Source organism: Syngnathoides biaculeatus, chromosome 11 (assembly GCF_019802595.1).
Source record: "Syngnathoides biaculeatus isolate LvHL_M chromosome 11, ASM1980259v1, whole genome shotgun sequence".
In the NCBI taxonomy this organism is placed as follows: Eukaryota; Metazoa; Chordata; class Actinopteri; order Syngnathiformes; family Syngnathidae; genus Syngnathoides; species Syngnathoides biaculeatus.
In genome coordinates this window covers 31104237-31120227 of record NC_084650.1, presented here as the reverse complement: position 1 = coordinate 31120227, position 15991 = coordinate 31104237, and the positions used below count along the sequence as shown (strand labels likewise).

At 51.3% G+C, this 15991-nt stretch overlaps 1 protein-coding gene across 3 annotated transcripts in view; it reads right to left on the bottom strand.

Annotated features, from left to right (window-relative positions):
• Window positions 1-15991, bottom strand: part of LOC133508410 (phospholipid-transporting ATPase ABCA1-like) — a 25590-nt gene extending 9599 nt beyond the window's left edge. For 2 of the 3 annotated variants that reach the window (XM_061834412.1, XM_061834413.1), the window contains exons 1-21: window positions 15786-15991; window positions 14765-14904; window positions 13763-13856; window positions 10819-10960; window positions 9844-9962; window positions 8858-8979; window positions 8568-8771; window positions 7082-7171; window positions 5744-5984; window positions 5048-5187; window positions 4850-4966; window positions 4551-4745; window positions 4250-4455; window positions 3957-4133; window positions 3660-3882; window positions 3101-3322; window positions 2808-3012; window positions 1460-1573; window positions 1184-1358; window positions 966-1097; window positions 599-876 (exon numbers count right to left, since the gene is read on the bottom strand). In XM_061834412.1, coding sequence (XP_061690396.1) covers window positions 599-876; window positions 966-1097; window positions 1184-1358; window positions 1460-1573; window positions 2808-3012; window positions 3101-3322; window positions 3660-3882; window positions 3957-4133; window positions 4250-4455; window positions 4551-4745; window positions 4850-4966; window positions 5048-5187; window positions 5744-5984; window positions 7082-7171; window positions 8568-8771; window positions 8858-8979; window positions 9844-9962; window positions 10819-10960; window positions 13763-13856; window positions 14765-14830 — 3262 coding nt within the window. In that variant the 5' untranslated portion in view covers window positions 14831-14904; window positions 15786-15991. The remainder of the gene's footprint in view (window positions 1-598; window positions 877-965; window positions 1098-1183; window positions 1359-1459; window positions 1574-2807; window positions 3013-3100; window positions 3323-3659; window positions 3883-3956; window positions 4134-4249; window positions 4456-4550; window positions 4746-4849; window positions 4967-5047; window positions 5188-5743; window positions 5985-7081; window positions 7172-8567; window positions 8772-8857; window positions 8980-9843; window positions 9963-10818; window positions 10961-13762; window positions 13857-14764; window positions 14905-15785) is intronic. The other variant, XM_061834414.1, reaches the window with a different exon arrangement.

The following is a 15991-nucleotide window of genomic DNA, read 5'->3' as shown; positions in this document are numbered from 1 at the left end:
TACCCAATCATCATCCTGGTTTCACCGATGTAAAAACAATGTACAAATAGAAATCAGTGCTGGCGCAGTGGTGGAGTGGTTTGCACACCTGCCTCACAGTTCTGGGGACTGGGATTGAAATCCCAGTCCCACTTATGTGGGACTTGCACCTTCTCCCCGTGCCTGGGTGGCTACATGCAGCGGAGAGTAACTGAAGTCTCTAACGTGCACGTAGGTGTGAATGTGATCGCCACGGGTTGTTTGTTTCAATGTGCCCCGCGAAGGGCCGGCGTCCGGGTCGGGGCCCGAAGATAGCCGCGATGGACTCCAGCGTGCCCCTGACCTGCCTGAAGAGAAGTGCTACGAAAAATGGGCAGATGGGTCTAAGCAACCAGGATTCTAGACAAATATAGCCTGATAGAAGAAATGGTCTTTCTCCAGAATTCTGCGTGTCTGCTATGAACTAGTTTTTGAACTACTACTACTACTAGAACTACTACTTCATCTGACTTTGCAGAACGTTACGCTTGGCCACTCATTCTTTCTGCACACACCGAGATCCCCTCAAAAACAAGAGCCCATCTCAAGAGGAAAGAAGTCCAGGATGAAGCTCACCCACCCTGCCGATACTTCAGCAGCAGATCCCAGATTCCCCTCCGGGCGTAGGGATCGACTCCGGCCGTGGGCTCGTCCAGGATGACCACCTTCGAACCCCCGACGAAGGCGAGAGCGACAGACAGCTTCCTCTGCATGCCGCCGGACAAGGTGCTGGTCTTGGACTTGCGTTTGTGTGGCAGGCCAGTATCGTGGAGGATCTGCTCCATCTCCCCCTTCACCTGCTCCTCCGACAGGCCTTTGAGTTGAGCGTAGAACCAGATGTGCTCTTCCACAGTCAACCTGTGCGGGGCGCCCGATGCGCGCGTAACAGTCGCCGGCCAAAAGGGAAGACTGAGAAAGAACTCGAGCGGGAACAGAAGAGTGCTCACATGCTGAAGAGGACGTTGTGTTGAGGGCAGACGCCCAGACTCTGCCTGATGGCGCTCAGCTCCGTGCGGATGTCTCGACCCAGAATGTAGGCTGTACCGGAGGTGGGTGGGAACAGGCCGGTGAGGATGGACCTGCGGTGACGGGCAGTCGAGTCGGTACTCCTTTCAATTCCCCAAATAGTCTGCGAGTGCTTGAGGGTGCGCTTGTCCCGGCTTACATGGTGGTGGTCTTTCCTGCGCCGTTATGTCCCAGGAAGGAGGTGATCTGTCCCTCGTAGAAGCCCAGCGTCAGTCCGTCCACCGCCAGCTTCTTTCCGTGCCGGTAAACCTTCACCAGATTCTCGATGTAGACGCCGGGGTCGAGATGAGCCGGCTCCTCTTCCGTGCACACCGCTGGCCGCCAACAAAACGCACACAGTTTAGTACTTTGGCAATAAAACTCACGGTCATCGTTCGGATTTGTTGTCTTTGTTTGTCGCGGTTTGCGTTCTCACCACTGCGGTTTCCTTTGTATTTCAGAGGCACTTTGTTGGATTTATTCTCCTTGTCTCCAAACCAGTAGGACTTGGTGAAGGGGAAGAACCACGGCCGAGGAATTCCGTATTGACCTGGAACACACAAACAAGTCGCATCCTAACTGGCTGGACCGAGAGTCCCGTTTGGTTCTGTTGAATGCAGATGATGTTGTGATCCCAGTATCTGTCTGCTTCCTTCCTGCCTCGTTTTTGGGTTTCTCAGTGGCCTGCGAGTCTGGATGGGCGGAGCCTCCTGTGTACACGTGTCAGTCTGCATTACAACAATTTTAGATTCTTGAGCGCAGCGGGAATGCCGGACCATTTGCCGGTCCTAGTGCTTGTTCGCTTATTTTGATTTCCAACTTTTTTACGATGCTTCTGTGTACACTTGTCAAACGTACTTCTAGTTATTTTCTTGATTCCTCCTCGTACTTCCTGTGTGGTTCATTTGTCAAAGCAACTTTCTACATTGTTCTTATCATGTCTTAAGTTCCTTGTTAATTTGTGCAATGAAGATGCTGTTCATTTGTTGTGCTTGCTACTGTTAATTCTTGTTTCCTAGAGATTTTGTTCTTATTTGAACTTTAGTGACAGCTAACTCTGGTTGTGGCTCACTCCATCGACTTAAGTTTCTTGGGTTTCCACACCCAACCTTTTGTTGCCATTGTTTTCCTCTTAGTACGTTCTAGTCTTTACGCATGTTCTCTGGCTCCCATTGTTCAGTGGAGTCCAGTTTATTGGTCTTATGTCTGTATTCTGCTGCAAATAAGGTCATTTCTCTTCGAAGTTTGACAATCAATGTTTTCTCACACTTCTAACAAGAAGAGGAATACACACAAACACACACACGCACACACAGTCTCTAGCAGAAGTGTAGCAAAAAAAATGAAAACAAACAGGGATGTGTAAAAAAAACAAACAAAAAAAAAAACAAAAAACACAAAACTCAAGTGCACACAAATATGAGGTGGTAACAATATATGCTAGTAATTTATAGTATCCATCCATCCATCCATCCATCCATCAGTTTTCTGAGCCGCTTATCCTCACAAGTTTTTAAGCCTATCCCAGCTATCTTCGGCCAGGACGCCAGGAGGCAAGGTAGACCCCGGACTGATTGCCAGCCAACCGCGAGGCACAGAACCAACCAAAACAACCATTCACACCGATTTAGTGATTTAGAGTCTTCAAAGAAGAAGAGTGGCCGGAGAAAAGCCACGGAGACAGGCACAGGGAGAATCCCGGTCCTCACAAATGCGAAGCGGACGTCCGCATACTCACACAATTTTTGGAAACAATGTTTGACTACACACGCTGAGTCGCCCACCTGGAAAGACGGCTTCGATGTACCAGGTGAGGAGCCCGTAAAGGAAGGAGTCAAAATACATGATGATAATGGCGGTGCGGAGGCTGAAGTCGTCTTCCTCCAGGGGACTCGCCACCAGGTTCTTCCACTGGATGCCAACGCCCTGCTCTTCGAAGAGAGCAAAGTACTCGCAGCCGAACCCAAAAGCCACAGGCGACAGGAGGCTCTGTAAGAGTTGGGGTACCGGACTCGTGAGTTGCGCTGTCAAATGGTAACTTCACATCTCACAAAGTGTCACTCTTGTGCGTTCGTACGGCAAAGACTTTGGTGCCAAACCCGATGTGGTCCTGCCAGGCCACGCAGAGTACGTAGGGCAAGTACAGCGTGAAGTAGATGATTCCTCCACAGGCAGCAGCCAAATTGGCTCGAGCGAATGCCGTGCTGAGGAGAAAGCACTGCATGATGGTCACCACGGCAAAAGACGCCAGGAAGAGGAAGACGACGCCGCTGTCGCTGTATGGCAGCAAGTTTCCTTTCTGAGGGCCAGAGAATCAGATTCTTGAGGGAACGAACTGTAGTCACACGGACCGCAATCGTCCTAACAGCAAGATCGCAACCGATAACAGAACCCGTCCAAAATCAACCGGACAGCCGGATCACAATCACTCGGGCCACTACAATCAGACCTCAATAAATCAGGTAACCCGACCCCGATGAAAAAGTCACCCGCACCAAGACAACAACGGAGCAGCCCACAAGCGAGCATCCAAACTCTCGGGAGCACATTTGAATCTTATGCGCTGCGACATGCTGAGACCGCAATTCCTTTGCCTCCGTTCAGAACCGTAAAAAAACGTCGACAAATAAACTGACCTTGAGCATCAACACCAGGAGTCCAGCACTGATGAGCAGAGGAATCAGACTGCTGATGAACCAGCTGAACCACAGGATGCCGTTGTCTAATCCCATGATCCTCATGGTCTCCTTCAGACGTGCCTCCTTCTCGTACACCACACTCTTCAGAATGATGGACACGGAGAACATCCAGGCCAGGGTCATGAAGAGCGGCATGGAGCGGCTCATGACCCGCAGGAAGCTGAGGGGGCACAGAAAGAAGCAGACAAGTGAGCCGACTCCCGCGCGCCCCGCCAGCGGCGACTAGCGGCGTACATGTCGTCCACGTAGCACGGGTACGGCATCTGCTGGATGTAGACTCCCGTCTTCTCTTTGGTGTCGGTCATGGCTCGGACAAGGGCGTGCTCGATGACGTCTTGCAGGTAGGAGAACCCTCCCCAGATGTAGCGCATGTCCTCAAAAGGGTCAGCGCGAGGACCCGGGTCCCAGTACCTGAAGATGACCAGGCAGAGCAGTGTCTCAACAGCGCAGGTGCAGCAGATTGAACAAAGTCCTTGAAAACAAACGAGTTTTTAGTCCGTCTCGTAGCGGCCCACGCCTCTCCTTACGCGTCTTTGATCTTATTGGTCCGCTCCACGTTGTCGATGTCCATACGGATTTTGTAGCTCATGACGGGGGGGAGCTCTGTGGCATTGGTGGCGACGTCCGGGAAGACGATCCCGGCCCAGAACTTCCTGTCCTCCAGCAGGACCATCGACTCGTTGATCATGTGCTCCTCGGTCGAGACGGGCTCCAGTTTGTCCAGATTCACGCACTGAAACATGTCCCGGTCACGCGAAGCCAGTCTCGAGTCAAGGCCAAGTGCGCGCTGGTCGCTAGCGGGTTTTTAGCCGGCGTTTGGACGCTAACCTCCATGAAACGGGAGATGCTGGTGACGGCCTGATCGGTCTCATTGAAGACGTCTCTCCAGGTGAGGGCTCCGCTCGTCAGTCGATGCCGGTCGGCGTGCCTGGACAGGAAGTCGGAGACGTCGGCCACTGTCCAGTCGGTGTCGGCCAATTGCGCGTGGAAGTAGGTGGCGGTCGCGTTGTTTTTCAGCAGGGACTGGAACGCACACATGTGCTTTGACTTATCTTGTCTTTCGTTGGCAGCAAGTAAAGAATCATCACGAGCGTCATCAAATCGGTTTTCACGGAACGACGGATTACCCGGATCAGGTTCATCTGTTCGCTGTTCTCCAGGAAGTTCCAAACTTTGGGTCGCATCTCCTTCCACATTCCTTCCAAGTCCCTGAACACGCCTAACTCCTGGAACGTCCGGTTGACCTGAAGGCAAACACACACAGCGTTGCCGCGCACTCACTCACGGCAGACTGGAGGTGGGCAACAAGGAAGTGACATCATCACCTGGTGGATAACCCTCTGGGTGGCAGGAGTGTCGGGAGTGTAGAGGATTTTCCCCATCAATAGTGGCTTCACCGCTTCCCATATCATCCTGGACATGGGGTTGGAATCCATGTTCCTCACCAGACTGTTGCAGAAAGGAGCTACAAGACAAACGGTACACGCACACGTGCCCTTTATCGAGAGGGATGTCGCAACGTGAAACGTTTCCCAGACAGACGAAATCAAACATCACGGGGCTCGCATCTGGCCGTTTTCGACATGTCCGCTCGAGAGGGATCGCAGTTTCACTTTTACAACGCGGCAAGACGGCCACCACGGGGAGTCGGTCAACTTCTGAAAAGACGAACACCTCGGACGGCGACCCGGCGTGACGCGGACGAGCCAGGAAGCGGCGTGAGGCAGACAGGAAGCGGCACAACACGGACGGGACAAGACGCTCCGTGAAGGGAACCAGACAGGAAGCGGCCAGGACAGGAAAGCAGTGATGTGACGTACACAGGAAGTGGGGTGACACAGACTGGAAGCGGCAGGACGCGGACAGGAAGCTGCGGGGAAGTGGCAGACGGGAAGTTGTGAGACACCAACAGGAAGTGGTGCAATACGGAAAGGAAACGGCAAAGACGGGGCAGGAGGTGACGTCGCGCAGACCAGACGGGAAGCGGCGGGATGGAGACGGAAAGCGGTCTGCGCACTGACATGAGGAGTTGTCGTAGTGCTGCGCGGCGTCGTCCTCGCTGCTGTTGTGGTTCCCGAAGAGCGCCTTGTAGTTGCTGTCCTCGTACCAGTTGAGGGATTTGATCTGCAGACCGCCGCCCTCCGGGTGGCCACACACGATGCGCGACACGGCTTGGTACATGGCGCTGGGCGAGGACGTGGCGTTGCGCGTCAGGAAGACGATCTCCTTCCTCAGGTCCATCCAGCTTTTCATGCCGGCCAGCTGCGGCAAATTCACACAAACCAGATCGGCCCTCTGTCCATCCGGCGCAGTCTGGTCGGGCTCCGCTTCCAGGAAAGCGTTATTTTTACGTCTCATGCTTCTTGATCAGTACAGTGGACGCCCGCTACGGGGGAGGACCTGGCCGGACCGTGAATAGGGAAAATCCGCAAAGAACTGCACTTACTTCTTAACGCACACACTTTTTTTGAAAGAGTGGAGATAAATTGCCAATAACTACTTTTGGGGTTGGCTCGCTTCAAAAAAAAAAAAACAATAGAGGGAGGTCGGGAATCCGTCTACCGGAGACAAATTCCTCGTGTCATTCATACGTGGCCAAAAAAAGATGATTTCGATTCCAGGTCAAACTTTGCACAACGACTGCAGCTTCAGTCACGACAACTAAGACAGCCTCCCTTCATTCATCCCCAAATTGACCAGGAGCAAATCAAGTTCACGTTTCTCGGAAAAGGGTCCACGCTTGTCCGCAAACCTGCCCATGTGTTTGGGGAGACGCATTGGAGGACGTTGTGAGATAAGACACGACAAAATGTTATCCAACCATCACAAATGAATGTGCTCTGTCACGGTACGGAATCGGAAACTGGAAGAAACCATCACCTTATCAGAATAATGAACAAAATGTCATTTTCCCCAAATAAAGTCAAGAACAAAGTGCCATTTGCTATTTTTCTAGATAACGGCATTATGTCTTCATTTTCCCGTTACCGAACAGTCAACCGTAGTCAATGAGTTCACGAAGCCTGATGTGCGCCGCTTCCAGATGTTTCCGCGGACCGCAAGTCAACGAGGCCGAGACAGCTGGTGGTCGCACGCCGTGTGTTTGTTGGTTCTGGTTCTTTGTTCAGCTGAAACGTCGGGTGTCCTGACCGTGAAGCGGCTAACGTGACTTTTTATCCGCAGCCTTCTTCCGGGAGAAGCCGCTCAAAGTCACGCACACGCTCCTGACCTCTGAACCGAATCCAACGCGTTAGCGTCCTCCCAACACCAAAGGACAATGAGGACTACGGGTGGAGTTCACGTGACGTCACGTCCAGGCGGCGCGTGTGATGCGATATCACAGGGAGGGGAGGTCTTACCTCCACGGCCAGGGATCCCAGACTGTCCAGCAGCTTGTTGGTTGCCATAGAAACATCCTGGACGGCGTCAGGGTCCGATCGGGCGTCCCTCTGAGACACACGCACACACTTTGACATCGTGGCCTCGGATTGTTCCGAAAGACATCCCCTGAAATCTTTGACACCAGTCACGGCAGTATGTACGGGCTAACCGACGTGTCTACGCGACGGCCATGTCGGTGGGGGTGACTTTGCTCATTTCTCAACTGGTTTTTCATGAGGGTTTTTTTTTTTTTTGTCAAGGCCAAAGCGTTTGCTCTGAATACAGAACCTTTGCACCTGCTCCTATCTTAGCTCTCTTCTGTCACACTTGCATGTCTGGAGCCCTTCACGGTCTTAAAGACAGTCAGACATTGGAAAACTCTTGCAACAATCCACAAAAGCATCGGCGCAAAGCGTGGGGGGCTGAAACGGTTGCTAAATCGATATACTTGAAAGTCAAAGTTTGCGTGTCCGCTTTTTAACGTTCTCGCACTTTCGCCGAGGTTTAAATGAATAATACCTACCATGACAGGTAATTCTGACATGCGAAATGTGACCAAGGACATGTAAAAACATGCAGAAACATCTACTATTCGTGGAGGCGTATCGAAAAATGAAAAGTTCTTTGAAAACAGACACAGACTGGATGTTGCCTAACATGCCTGAAGCGCTTAAAAGTGAGACTGCATCGTCGCTTCTAGAACGATTTCGAAGTTCAATTCAGAGGGAGGATCAAGTCAGTAAGTCAGTCTCCGCGTTCCCCCAGAGTCGCCTGCATGAGGGTTGGCAGATCTGACCATATCTGCGTACCGGCAGGAAAAAGATTGCCTATCCTTGAAGCATTGCAACAATTGATGTGTACAATATTGTTCCACGTGAACTATTCCTGAGAATCAGGGTTAGGGTTAAGTCGCCGCGACTTACTCCTAAATTCTTAACGACAGCTGAGAGCCCAGGTGTGCCTTTTCAAATTCAAACGTGGACCCTGAGCGGCGACCCTTGGCGAAGCAACCCCCCCCCCCCCCAACCACACACACGCTACACATTCCAACAGCGCCTGAAAATGGACGCGAGCGAATATCGAGGGGTCCCCAGCACAGCCTCTTTTTGGATTTCTTAAAGTTGGCTCGTGCGACTCGAACACAAATCAAGTACCGGTCGCTCGTAAAACTGAACAGTCCCGTTTCTTTCTTTCTTTCTTTCTTTCGAATTCACAATCGATGTTTTGCTGGCTGTGGCGCGTTGCTATGGAAACGAGCGTTCAAGGCCCCGGGTTCACACGCTCCGTCGGCCACTCGCTTCCCGTTTCCCGGGTTGGAAAAGAGAAGCCTCGGGCGGCGGAAAGCGGGACTGTCGACCACAGAAACGGAAGAAAAAAAGACGCGCCGCGACACGCCCGCGGGCGAAGGAGAGCCGAGTGACGCGCTGTGCGTGCGCCTCGGGGCGGTTTTGCGGCCCGGCTCACCAGGATGGGTTTGAGGAAGTCCACGTCGTCTAGGAAGTGAAGCTCGGCCTGGTCGAGCCACGCCGGCGGCGCCCGGCACACCACTTCCTGCACCATCACGGCGGCCAGGGGGTCCGCGATCTCCACGAAGTCCCGCACGGCCAGGCCCCCGGGCCTGCGGGGACACGCGTCCCGCAAACGGACCCCGAAACCTCTCAGGAGGACCTGAACGCACGCACGCGCGGACGCGGATCACTTTGGTTCACACGTTTGTCACTCATCGTTGGATCGCTCCATCGTGGGATGTTGACCTTCTCCAAGTTCACGTCGGCCTCCAGGAGCTGGTCCACCACAGACGCAGGCAAGGAGGCGTTCCTCAACAGGAAGCTGGACAAAGTCTCCTCATCCCGCAGGAAGTGCTTTAACTTGAAGCCTGAAATGTACGCAGGCAAAACACCCCCCACCCCCGCGTCACATCAGGCGATGTGGGCTTTATTTGATGATGTCACATTTTCAAGCTGTCACATGTCAGGACCGGCGACTGTTCCTTTTTTTGATCAAAGAATTACACACGCCTCCTCCGGCTTCGTCTTGACTTGCAAGTAAAAACAAGCACGGGTGAGATTGCGAAAGGGGGGAGTGCGGAAAGCGCGACGGCTTGACTCGCCGCGACGAGATCGGTCAAACGAGCGAGCCGCGTTTCCAGCAGAGAAGCCCGTCGGCTCCCGTTCGTCAAAGGCCCGCGTCCGTGCGTTTCCCGGGGGACGGCTTATTCCGGGACGTCAACTCTTGACGGCGCGGCGAGAAGTGGCAGCTTGTTATGCCGATGGCGTATTGCGCGAGCTCCAGTTGCCACGGCAACATTCCTTTACCGCAGCAGCTTTTGCAATTAAGGTAAAACTGTGGCACCGAAGCAAGCGCAAACACAAAGCACCGTGAGGGTCAACCTGGGACTGAAAGTAGACTTTACACCCATCTGATGGCTCTGATCTGGAGCAGCCGATAAGAAGCATTTTATGCCGATCGGCTTTCGTGTCTTAGTCGCCCGATCGGATCAATCCTCCCCAAAAAGACATTTACAGTGTTGCCATTCTGCGCAGTTGATTTGAGTTGATTTATTTGATCTTTTGATGTAGTACTGTAAAAATCTGACCACCGATCAAGTTCTTTCAAAAAAAAAAAAAAAAAAAACAAAACAAAAAGACCACCACCACCGCCGCCGCCGCCGCCGCCGACGACGACGACGATGACCGGGTCGTAATAATGAGGCGATGGTTTGGTTTGGATGGGTCGGTACCTGTTCTGGTGCTCTGGAGTTTCCCGAGGGCACGTGCGAGCTCCTTAAAGCCGTCCAAATTTTTGTCGTTCTGACTGTACAGAAGAATCTTCTTGGCGTCGGAGAACAGGCGAGAGATTCTGGGCACACACACACACAAAACCTCTTGAGTCTACCGCCGCAGACAACAACAGCGCTACTGCAGTCCCCTTCTGCTCCTTTTCACCAGTAGGAGGTGCCGGCGATGACACCAACACTTTCACCTCCAGCTGACGTGGTCTCCTCGATTCCGTTGCATTTCATTCAGCCCTGACCTTCTATCTTACCGTCTTGAGACCCTACCTTCAAAACCTGGAAAATTTGTCTGCAAACTTCACCCTCGTTTGAAACCCCAACCCAGGCTTGGAACCTTCACTGCGGCTTTATACTCAAATTGGGAATTAGGATCAACGGGAGCCCTGAGCTTGTTTCTCCGCAACCAGACGCTAACGTCACCCCAAGTGTTTCCTTTTGGTTGGCGTCATCCCACAAAAGCTCGCTTCACGGATATGTCGCAAACGAGAGAAATCTTTGCGGCGGCTCTCGTCTTGTGAGCGATTTCCCTCCGGATGACCACCTGAGCATTTCCGTGCGGATGAGAAGCATCTGCGTCCGTCGCTTTGCAAAGCTCCTCAAAAAGGCGCCCGTTAAAATTTGGAACTTTCTTTTTCCTGGAAGTTGGAGGCTCTTCTTCGAGCTATTCAATGTTTTTTTTTTTTGTTTTTGTTTTTTTAAATAGCGCTCGAGTGACCGATATGTACCCCAAAGAATCCCATCACTTTTCAAAATCAAAGATTCTTCACACTCAGATAATGAATACAACGGAACTAATTATGACTTCGGCGGACCGGTACGGTTGGGGACCACTGGTCTAACGCCACCGGCTCCGAAGCCAAATTGGACACTTTAACGCAGACTTGAAACCTTAAAGCCGAAGTGAAGCGAGGCGGGTCTCACATGGAGTCATTGAAGTTCCCGACGACGCCGGGCGACTCGCCCGGCGTGGGGCTGCGGAAGCACGGGTTGTTGGCGTTGCACAGGATGCCCTGTATCCATGGCAACGTGCCCGCCGAGGGCATGGCCTTGTTGGGGAAGTGACCTGCGGACGGAAAACAGGAAGTCAACGGGCGCGGCCGCACGTCCCTCGGCCTTGACCCCCGACCCCGGATGCGCAATCGGAAGACAAGTGACACCTTTTATCGCGTCTGATTAGATAACAAACAACAGAAAGCCAACGGTGCTGACTAAACTCCGCGTCCTTGATCTTCTTCATCCAAGACTGAAGTATTCGGAGACTCGTTGATACTTTAGGTTTTCCAGGTGAAACCCGGTCCAATATTTGAGATATTATTTCTAGGCATGTTGTGCGTGCGTGCGTGCGGCTATTGTTTTTCTTCCGTTTCTTTTTTCGGTGCAATGACAATAAAGCAGATTCTTAATTTGATAGTGATGGTACGACGGCGATAAGAGGCCCTGTAGCTCAGTGGTTAGAGCACTGGTTTGGTAAACCAGGGGTTGTGGGTTCGTATCCCACTGGGGCCTCCACTCCCTGAGAAGGGTTGCGTCAGGAAGGGCATCCGGCGTAAAAATTGTGCCAAACATATATATGCGTTCATCTGAGATGACACGCTGTGGCGACCCCGAAAGGGACAAGCCGAAAGAAAGAAGAAGAAAGGTACGACGGCGATTACGCTATCAGTTATCAGTATCAGTATCAGTTGGGAGACCGGGTCAGCGGTGGGCAACCGTCGACTGCCAAAGCGCCCTTGGGTAATACACTGAAGCCTAAATTGTTCACATTGGGCCTCGCAGTGCTTGGACGGCAGCAGCTGCCTTTCGGGGCGCGAATGAGAGCCTCAGGAAAGCGCTTTGCCCGCAGTATCGTGTAGCAAAAGCGTTATATACGTGCGTGCGCTCTGTTGTTTATCATCATCATTATATTACCTAAGATGACTTTGGAATCGCTGACAATTACAAGTTACCCCGTTGGAAACGGAAGAGAAGGTTCACGATTTCATTGACTTTATCAAGCAAGTGATTACATTTTGACGACTTCTGCTAAGTCTGAATGAACGCATCAGCATGACACTTCCAAAAAAAGTGATCATTATTTTGAATTCACCACATTGTTTCATCTTTCCACAAATAATAGACCGCTAACAAAACATGTAAATCCATGGTTAAAAAAAGCTTTTGTCTACTGGATGTGGAAAAGGCGACACCACGTTGACCTCAACATGGCTTCATATGACAACTAGAGAAGTGAATGTTCCATAAGACAAGCCCAAAATGAGAAAGCTGACAGATGTTCAAAAGGGAATTTTCATTTTATGTGTACAAAGAGAGAGAGCCAATCACAAGCGGCGGAGGAGCCGGAGCACCTGAGCTTTTGGGGCTATTTTTCAAACGTAAGGAAAACTGCAATCATGAACATTCGCTACACATTTTCCCCCCACTAATGTCATTACTGTATTACGATGACAAACATTTTGTACTGAAATCACTTTACATATTGTTAAATGTTAACAGCAATTACGTGAGGCGTGATATAGAATGTTCGCGTCTCGGTGCGGCCTGGAACCAAGTCGAATATTTCCACCGCGGGCTGACTCGGCGGCGACAAGTCACGACAAGTTACAAAAGGCCGAGTCGCTGAATCACTGTGCCGACATTCCTCAAACTACTCCCGACGCAGACGCGGTCGGCACAAAAAAAAAACCAAACGTTAGGAACCGTTGACCTGTCCCCCAGTGGCCAGAAATACATTTTACTCGGGCAGAATGATTTCACGGCCACTGCGAATCCAGCGGTGCCGATTGGGGAGTCGAGAATAACGAGGAATGATCGGGAAGGCACGAACTGTCTTTGCTTTTGCACCAAGGCAAATACGCAAGAGTTTCATGCATTCCATTCAAAAGACATTCACTGCCATTGACGGCTTTCCAAGTCAAATGGGAAGGCTGGCGGCGGATGACGCTTTTCAATTGGGTTCATTTTTGCCGCACGTCCTCCGTCCCTGACCTTCATCGCGTTACAGATGACAAGACGAGGTTTATTCTGCAATTGTCAGTGCTGCTCCAGCAAGGGGGGAAAAAAGTGGAAAAAAATGGAAAGAAAAAAAAAAAATTACAGGAATAGGTCAATCGGTGGTACCAAGACATTGCATGAAATATATTAAACAGCCAAGCTGAAATGTTAAACGAACATTGAAGATGTCGGTAGTTTGGTACTTGAATCTATCAATGGTGCTTTTCCAGAAATGGATATCTATACGCATTCATATCAACGCAAGAGTTCGTCATCATTACGAGTCAAAGTAAGACGGAGGACGCCCGCATGCTTGCGCTTCGACGATTTTTGCCGGGGTCGTGGGGGGGTCCAGTCTATTTGCTTTTTTTTTTTTTTTTTTTTTTTTTAACTGCTCACTGGCAGAGTTTCTGGGATTTCCATCCCCTTACATGAATTCATGAATAAATAAACACGTTTCCACGTAATTATTGCGCACAGATTTTCAAGATCTGCCTGGGGCTGGGCCAGTAAGGGTCACGACCCCAAGTCCAAAAGGTTTCATGCCGGACGGCGATGTCAGTCAAATATCGCGTTCATTAAAAAAAAAAAAAAAAAAAAGCAAAAGCAAAGGATAATTGAGGATGAGGAGGAGGAGGTCGAGCTTATCAATTGTTTGTCGGTCAGGCGCTCCGCTCGCTGATAGCGGGCCAATCGTCGCACGACGGCTGACGTGTTGACACGGGCGTCAAAGTCCGCCCGCGCGCGGCTTCGGTCGACGGGCGGGGAGCCGTTGGGTGCCGACCCTTTCAAAGTTCAAAGTTCAAACGGGGCGGCGGACGCGACACCGACGGACGGACTGGAGAAAAGAGGAAGGCCGAGCCAGCGGACTCACATTGGTGCTGCTCGTACGGCGGGTAGCTGAGGCGCACGGCGATGAGGATGACGAAGATGAAGAGCGGCCACACGATCTCCACCAGCAGCTGCAGCTGCACACAACACAACACGACACGACCCCAAAAGGGCACGTCGCAAAACCACCCGAGTCAACAGCCGGCCAGGCAAAAGGGACACGGCGCAGAAGGCCACAATACCATACGAGTAATTGCAACATACCAGACAACAACAACAACACAAAAGGGACAAAGACCGCACGACACAAAATGAAACAAAACAACACATCACACAGTACAGCACAAGTCAACACCACCCAAGCTAACGGAACACAACACGTCAACGCAAGGCAAGCCAACGATGGACAATCGCTGCGTTTGTGTGTTGCTATGGCACCCGCCACAAGCACCAAAGAAGAAGTTAACTCCTCGTCGTGACTTTGTCAAGTAAACATTTTCGACCGCTCTCAAAAGGTTTCCACTAAAATTTGAAATTTCCAAATGAAGCTCAAATGCTCTTTGACCTCAGATCAACTTTCCTGCGTCCATGCGTGGATGAAAAGTTCCTTTCTGTGACTCCTCCGCTCTCTGCCGTCAGTGGCCGCGCCCCCCTCCCTCCGTTTCAAGTCCAATATTCCCAACGGCGTGGGCCACTGGAGGGGGTCACAGAAAGGCGCACGAGAGGACGTCCTTGGAAAATTGGTCCTTGCTGTCGAACTGCAACTTGTGCAAAAATGGCAAAACGTGCAACAATTTCAGGAAGGTTGGGACCGTAAAGCTTCGGGTGACAATTTACGGACGGACAGCTAATCCCTCATCTATGAAACTATTTTGATAATCGAGTCGTAATTTGGAGACCTCGGTGAATGTCAACTGGAGGGATGGGAATGGAAAAATATTCTCATTCCAAAAAAAAAAAAAAAAAAAAAAAAAAATCAGATATTTAGCTCGCAACCCGAAATGACGCATACGGTAAGTGAACAAGAGAGACGACGACCTCTCACCTTTTGCCTACGTCTGTATGTGAAGTTCTTCCATAGCAGCAGAGTCAGCTGCGTCCGCCGGGACATGGCGGCGGCGGCGGAGGATGCGAGCGCCCGGCGCAGGCGGGGACCACGACCCTCGCCGACTCTCTGACGCACGTCTCAAAGGGGAAAGGTCAACAAACGCTGCGTCAGATAGCGAAGGTGCTGATCACGGCGCTTCTACGCACGCTATCGTGTCGCTTTATTAGGGAGACCTGGTTATCTTCCGCTGATCACTAATCAATAACCAGTGTTGACCTGAGCAGTGTCCCTAATATTCTGTCCCTCGGGCCGGAAGCGCGAACGAGAATAAAAGCAAACAAAAGGGTCGACGTTGGACCCCTTTCGCGTCCGGAGTGGGGTGGGCATCTCGGGATCCTCGGCAAACTTGGGGTGGGGTGGGGGGCAGCATCTCGGGATCCCCGGCAAACCTTTGGGGGGCAGCACTTCGGGATCCTCGGCAAACGTTTGGCTTGCTCGCAAACGCCAAAAGCATTTTGGGTTGAATTCTCTGGATGGAAATCAAACGCATTACTGTATACTTGAGAGGTGAACGGCAAGTATAGAAAGATGCGTTTCTAAGATTATGGACGAGGTTAAGAGAAGATTAAGAAGAATCTAGAGTGGTGGCTACTTCGCGGATTTCGTCTGGAAGACGACCCCGCCATGACTCAAATTGACTGACGAGCTGTCAGTCCAACAAATGAAGCTCTTTGAAAGGGAATCAATCTGGACGTTGGCAACCATTCACACAATTCATTGGAGCCCTTTCACGAAAGAACTATTTTTCAAAAAAAAAATAATAAAATGGCAGAATGATGAGCAGGTGATGGATGGACCGTCTCCACTTGTCGATCAACATCAACCTTCTTTTTGTGCCTTTGGTGAACTTTGATGAACTTTTGTACGACAAACTTGAGCTGACTTGTTGGGGGGGCGAAACGGAAAACTTCCAGGGTTCGCTGACGAAAAGACGTCAGGAAAAAAACAGCGAACTTACCTCCACCCTCTTCGTCTTCCTCTCCTTCTCCTTCTTCTTCTTCTTTTGGCGAGCTCGTCAGCGTAGTTTATGTTTTTCGGCCGCCCCGCTGGAAAAAAAAGTCTCGGCTCACTTTCTCCGTAATGGACCGGCGTCTGTGAGCAGCAGCAGCAGCAGCAGCAGTTAGTTGCACGCGCTGCTTCCGCCAGGCTCTTCAAAATAAAAAT